Below are 6,479 nucleotides of genomic sequence, written 5' to 3'. Positions count from 1 at the left end.
GGCTTCCTGCGGATTCCCAACCAGGCATGACAGCCTGTGCATTGCTGGTCCCCAGACTGCCACTGCTTGCCCCTCGTCAGGATCAGTTCAGGAAGGGAAGGTTTACACTTCCGTCTAGTGTTCAGGCTTGAAAAAAGATGGGTAACTTGAAATGAGGCCTGAGCCTCAGACCTCAGCTTTGGTCCTGGGTTGGGATGTTTTGCTCCAGACCTGTCTACAATGATCAGCTGCTTTAGTGGAGTTAATTACAGTGGAGGAAGAAGGGTTGATTAGAAGTAATTTTTCTTTCTGATGCAATGTGCAGTCGGTGCCACTTGCCACCCACCAGAATTTGCTTTTGGACACTTAACCAATACTTGACAAGAGTTTGAAACCTATAGCAACCACCTCCAGGCTGAACAAAGTGCTTAGGTACAGAGCAGTGAGATCTGATCTGCTCAGCCAATGATGCCTTGACTTCTGATGATGAACTGTGTGTTTCATGTAGAGGAAGTCATGCTGGCTGAAGAGAACAAAAATTCTGGGACGTCAGCCTTAGAAGGTAAGACAAGCAATGTCCTGCCTAAAAATCTGCCTGCCTGCAGCTGAAGGTTGAAACCCTTCAGCTATGATGGGAGGTGGGAGGTCTGGGATGCAAAAGTGGAGTCTGCAGCCCAGAAGTGGGATGTGGGGAGGTGGGTTTACAGCATAACTTCTGGAAGAGCATGGAGGCCAGGAGATGTCTGGTCCCACACAAGAGAGAGCTCTGGGCTAGGGTCAGCCCTGTCCTGTTCCCAGACCCGAGTTAGCCAAGCACTGATCACCAGGTCCTGGTGCAATGAGCTGGCTACTGGCAGAGTTGGGCCACCAACATGCATTCCTCTTCCCTTCCCAGTGCTCAGGCGAGCCACCATCAAAAGGAACCGGACGGATGCCATGAACCGTGATTCAAGCGATGAGCACTGCGTCGATATCGCCTCCGTGGGCGAGAGGAGGCTGGCGCAGAGAAGACCTCTTCATCCAACCTTGGGTCAGTGCAGTTTGGAGCTTTCTTCCTCAAAACCTCTGCCAGCCTATTATGTTGTGAGGGCTGCAGGTGGAGATTGTCACAGATCAGCCATCTCTGCTAATTTAACAGCAAATGGGGTAAACCACCTGCTGCCCCCGTACCCCCAGTTTAAAAACTGGGTGGTTAAGTCATTTCCCATAAAAGCAGTGTCTGTGAGCTGTCAGTGCTGTCTCCTGTTGCAGGGAAGGCTGGACCACCCAATTCTTCCTCTCACCTTGACTGAAGCACCCAAATTCTTCTTCCCCCCCTCTTTTCCCTTAGGTAACCCCTTGAGTCACTCTGGCCTCAAAGGTGCCAGAGTGGATGGTGCCTCCTACTTAAGGCACAAGGAGCGACTCCTGCGCATCTCCGTCCGCCACATGGTGAAATCCCAAGTCTTCTATTGGATCGTCTTGAGCCTGGTGGCTCTCAACACTGCCTGCGTGGCCATCGTCCATCACAACCAGCCAGCCTGGCTCACACACTTTCTCTGTGAGTCCCCGGGTGGGCTTTGCTGTAGGTGTGAGAGCACTGCATGGGTAGGCAAAACCTCCTGCAACCTTTTTATCTCCAGCAGCTGGAGGTTGCAGCATGCCCTTGCTCCTTGCCCCAGGGCACATGGGGATGAATCCCACCAGAGTCATGCTGGTATGGAGCTGGGTGGGGAATAGGCCTGAATTACCTTCATTGTTGATAAAAAAGGACCATTTAATTCAGCTTTGCCCTTGGCCTCGTGGCCACTGATGTCTGTCTCAGCCCTGTAGGCAAATGTGGAGGAATTTTACTGGCCTTATGCCCTTCAGGTCTGATGTGTTTGTCAAGAGAGAGAAACAGACTGCAGGTCCCAGTTTGGTTTATCACTAAATTGTGAACAGTGGTGATGGAAAGCTTGCCAGAGATCCATCTTTGAATGCCCACAAGCAATTGCTGGAAAGACATGAGTTTACAGGGATGGGACCGATCGTGGGAGAAACCCCGGTTGAAGTTTTGGTGCAGAGCATGGCATGAAAATCCCTAGCTTAAAACCAGTTACTGGAGCATTCCCCAGCCCACCATGGGCCATGGTACGAGGGCAGGTCTTGGAGGCAGTACACCTATGTACATTCTAGCATGATGCTAACTGCAGAGCAGCGTGGTCAACCCCACAGCAGCCACATGTTACTCCTGAGCTGCTGCAATAGGGACAGTGCTGTTTTCTCAGCTGTGTTATTCTTACTCACCTTGATAATGTCCCCGTCAAGCATCAGCCTGCCCAAATCTGCATTAACATGCTCAGGCCTGCCAGAATCCCAGCATGCCATGGTGTGGTATGGCAGCTGGTCATGGTGAGAAGCAAATTTTAGACAAGGTGAAGAGCCAGACTCTTGCTTTCTGATGTTCATGAAATAGCTTGAGAAGCTTTTCACTGGCTCTTGGCTGTTTGACTCAGTTACCCTGGCCAAGTTCCAGCTGTGCAGTGATTTAAATCCTGGTTGCTAATATTCCCTTACCGCGTCGTGTGATTAATGTCATTGCAGACATCCCAACCACCATCGTATAACGCTAAAGAGCAGCTGTGCTCCTTGTCAGCCATCTCCAGTCTTCTCAAACTCCTGGGACACTGATGCATCTACCCTGAAAGATTAACTTGTGGGGATGCTCTGTCATATGCAATTTAGCACCTCACAGACAAACTTATCTCATCCCAGGCCCTGAGAGCTTGGGGAAGCATGTGGTCCTCAGCTTGCCCCATCTCAGTGGCGTGCTCTATGGGGTATGGGTGGGTGCATGCAGGATGCTTCGTGCAGCTCGGTGACCCAAGGGTAGCGTGTCTGGGTTTTCTCTTTCAGACTATGCAGAGTTCCTGTTTCTTGGACTCTTCCTTCTGGAAATGTCCTTAAAGATGTATGGGATGGGGCCACGCCTTTACTTCCATTCTTCCTTCAACTGCTTCGACTGTGGGGTAAGTGGCCCCAGAGATGCTGTGCTGTGGGAGGAGATGTTTGGCAGTGCAAGGCAACAAGTGGGAGAAGAACAGGGTGGCACTTCTGGCAGGGGAGCCCTTTCTGCTGGGTCTGTGCCAGACCAAGACATCAGGTCTTGGGCAGGGTGGTGGATGCCTCATCTTCAGACACATGAAGATTTCCTGCAACAGCCTGTCCTAAGCCTGTCTTTGCCTCATGGCTGTGTCTGCTTCTCAGGTCACAGTGGGAAGCATCTTTGAAGTGGTTTGGGCTATCTTCAGACCAGGAACCTCTTTTGGGATCAGTGTCCTACGAGCCCTTCGTCTCCTGCGAATATTTAAAATAACCAAGTAAGTACTGATAGTCTGTGCCTGTCAACCTTCATCTCGGATGGTGGCTGCAGTCCAGATCCAGTCACTCGTGCTCTCCTGTCAGCATCACTGCGAGTGCTTCAGCACTGTCTCTGTTTTCTAGGTACTGGGCATCTTTGAGGAATTTGGTGGTCTCGCTGATGAGCTCCATGAAGTCTATTATCAGCCTGCTCTTCCTCCTCTTCCTCTTCATTGTAGTCTTTGCCCTGCTGGGAATGCAGCTGTTTGGAGGCAGGTAGGTTGTTTCAAGCCTGGGGAAAAGGAATTTCTTGGTGTGACAGCCAAGTGATGACACCTTCTTAGGAAGATTGTAGCCTTGCCCCTCAGCCTGCTTCTAACAGTGGTACCTGTCCTGTACCAAAGCAAGTGCCTCTGGGCTGTGTGGGTCCCTCTGACCAGGAGAACTTTTGGATTCTGGCATCAAATGCTCAGAAGACAGTCCTTAAAGTGGAGGAAGGTCCTCCTGAGCACAAGAGAGCTGATAGCACAGCAGTCAGTGATTTGATGCCCTTGGGGTACTGCAGCCCATTTATATCCTCTGGGTTCCGCTTCCAGGTTTAACTTCATCGATGGGACGCCATCAGCAAACTTCGACACTTTCCCTGCTGCCATCATGACGGTGTTCCAGGTAGGAGCTGGGCTGCAAAGGGGACACAACCAAAAGGACTCACTCTCCCCTGGCTGGAAGGAGCTCTTTAAACAAAATCAGTTCCGCTCCATAGCTGTTAGGATGTAACTTGCTTCTTCCTTCTCCTCTGGCAAGAGGTGGAAACTCTTCCACCTCCATTATGTAAGGTGGAGGAGTTTCAAAACTCATCTGAGTCTCTGTACTCAGGTCCTGCGTGCTGGTGGGATAGATGGAGGGGGTTGTCCAGGTGATGGGAAGGTGCGGGTGACTGAGCTGCTGGCTCGCTTTCCCACAGATCCTGACGGGTGAGGACTGGAACGAGGTGATGTACAACGGCATCCGCTCCCAGGGAGGCGTTCGCTCAGGCATGTGGTCCTCCATCTACTTCATCGTCCTCACCTTGTTTGGAAACTGTATCCACCTGGCTTCTGTGCTTTTAGTGGAGATAACCCCATCTCATCTCCCTCTCTGGGGGCACTCCCATCCCACCCACTGCTCCTTCCTCCTCTCCCAACTGAGAGAGTCCCGTCACATGTGCAGCAGCCCTTGATATCCCCATTGTAGAGAAGGAGCTGTCTGGAGGTGCACTGTGCGCTGTACATATGGGATGGATGAGGAGTTTGTTTGTTTGGCTGCTCCTCCCTGAGCTGGTGGAGGAGCCCTCAGGGTCAACCTCGCTTGGTGGCTGCAGACACCCATGTCCTTAACGCGTGACTTGTGCATCCTTAGCTGCTCACAGATACTCTGCTGAACGTGTTCTTGGCCATTGCGGTGGACAACCTGGCAAATGCTCAGGAGCTCACCAAGGTATGTTTTGGTTGCTCATTTTTCTTCTCTTGCTGATGTGAAGATGGTGAAGGATGGGGCCAGCAGGAAAGGCACTGGGAGCGCTGCCTGTCACTGTCCTTACTCCACAGTCAGGGCCACCTTGTCTTCAGCCTGCCTTGAAAAAGAGATTGGATCAAATTGGAAATGGGTACTCTTCCTCCAGGAGGGTATGCAGGGTGCTCTCCTGAAACACAAACCCCTTAACATTGGGCAAAGCTGGTGAGACTTTGATTCAGGAAAGTGCTTAAACCTGTCGGTCTCGTGTCTCTCCAGGAACACCCATGCTTCTCACCACATGTGGCTTAACTGTTTCTCCATTTAAGCTCTCCAGCTTCATTTGCCTCCAGTCAGACTGAGATAACCCTCATCTGTCTGGTGGGATCTGATGCGGGGATGGTTATTTGCCCGAGCACTCTGGAGATGTGGAGTGGGAAGTGCTTTCCACTGGTGTCAGGATTTATTCTCCATCTGCCTGCAGGGCAGTGGATGTGATTTAGGATGCAATTTAGGACGGTGCTTGAGAAGATTATTTGGCTTAACTTGTTTTTAAGACCATGCTGGGAAATATTTGGGAAAGGCTGAAATGTTGGGGCACCATCTGGATAACGGTGAGTAGGCGAGAGCTGCAAGGGTCATTTCTGCTCTTTGGAGAGGACCAGGGATCCTGTGGTGCCCATTTTTTTTCCAGAGCCCATGTCTACTACTCAGGTCCTTGGGGTTTACCGAGAGGCTTCCATACTGGTGTAAATCTGACCTTATTTGCCTGAGGGATGCATGCAGGAGTCCCTGTCCTCCTGCAGCTGATGCAGGTGACGCTTCCAGGGGCTGCCTGCTGCTGCTGGAGTGAGAGGAGTGGGGGAGCCCAGCGGGGTCCCAGCAGCATCAATTCAGAGAGCGCTGAGTTTCTGAAAAGGCTGAATGCATGCTAATGACTCCTAATGACATTTTTTTGCACCAGAGACACAACTCTGCTCATTAAAGCAGTATGGTCTCTGCTGGGGTCATTCATGGATGCCTTGCCTCCCACTCCAGCGGGGGGATGCCTGTCTCGTCCCTGTGGCTGTGAAGAAGAGAGGGCTGAGCTGCTCGACGCCGTCTGGGGCTGCTCTAGCGTGCACAGCTCAGCTTTTGCCTGGAGTGGGCTGGGTTCACTTATTTAAGTAGCGCTGACGCCTTCAGTAAGATCTGGCGTGGCAGGGAAGTTGTGTCCTCGTAATAAACTAAAGGCTGTCTCTGGAAATATAGGTGCCAGCTCCCCTTTTGTTCTGCACGCCTTGGCATCGAAGGTAGCCCCACACGTCCCTTCGCAGCCTCCGATGGCTGCATCTCCCCTTGAAACCCCAGCAACCCACTAAGAGACTCTCCTCTTACCTCTGCAGGATGAGCAGGAGGAAGAGGAGGCCTTTAACCAGAAGCACGCCCTTCAGAAAGCCAAAGAAGTCAGCCCCATGTCTGCCCCAAACATGCCTGCTATCGAGTGAGTGATCCTCCTGCTTCCCACTGCTACTCCGATTCCTCCCTGGGCTTCTCAGCAGGGTAGAGAGCTGAAGCAGAGTGGAGCATTTTGGGGCTGCCACAATAAAAAAGGGTGCCCACATGGGGTGACTCCCTCTCTGGGTGCCTTCCTGAGGATGGATGGAGATGTAAGAGCGTGCTCCTCATGGGCATCTGTGCCTTCGGAG

The 6,479-nt window shown here is 51.8% G+C and overlaps 1 protein-coding gene across 1 annotated transcript in view; it reads left to right on the top strand.

The window, feature by feature from the left end:
• Window positions 1–6,274, top strand: part of LOC104539872 (voltage-dependent R-type calcium channel subunit alpha-1E) — a gene marked incomplete at its 3' end in the record, with an annotated part of 54,280 nt that extends 48,006 nt beyond the window's left edge. Inside the window, exons 9-18 of the mRNA XM_010183529.1 lie at window positions 488–541; window positions 875–964; window positions 1,310–1,519; window positions 2,857–2,969; window positions 3,208–3,320; window positions 3,445–3,576; window positions 3,897–3,969; window positions 4,265–4,382; window positions 4,709–4,776; window positions 6,177–6,274. Coding sequence (XP_010181831.1) covers window positions 488–541; window positions 875–964; window positions 1,310–1,519; window positions 2,857–2,969; window positions 3,208–3,320; window positions 3,445–3,576; window positions 3,897–3,969; window positions 4,265–4,382; window positions 4,709–4,776; window positions 6,177–6,274 — 1,069 coding nt within the window. The remainder of the gene's footprint in view (window positions 1–487; window positions 542–874; window positions 965–1,309; window positions 1,520–2,856; window positions 2,970–3,207; window positions 3,321–3,444; window positions 3,577–3,896; window positions 3,970–4,264; window positions 4,383–4,708; window positions 4,777–6,176) is intronic.
• Window positions 6,275–6,479: the final 205 nt, after the last annotated feature.

Source organism: Mesitornis unicolor, unplaced genomic scaffold (genome assembly GCF_000695765.1).
Source record: "Mesitornis unicolor isolate BGI_N332 unplaced genomic scaffold, ASM69576v1 scaffold594, whole genome shotgun sequence".
Lineage (NCBI taxonomy): Eukaryota > Metazoa > Chordata > Aves > Mesitornithiformes > Mesitornithidae > Mesitornis > Mesitornis unicolor.
This window is presented reverse-complemented; position numbering and strand designations above follow the sequence as displayed.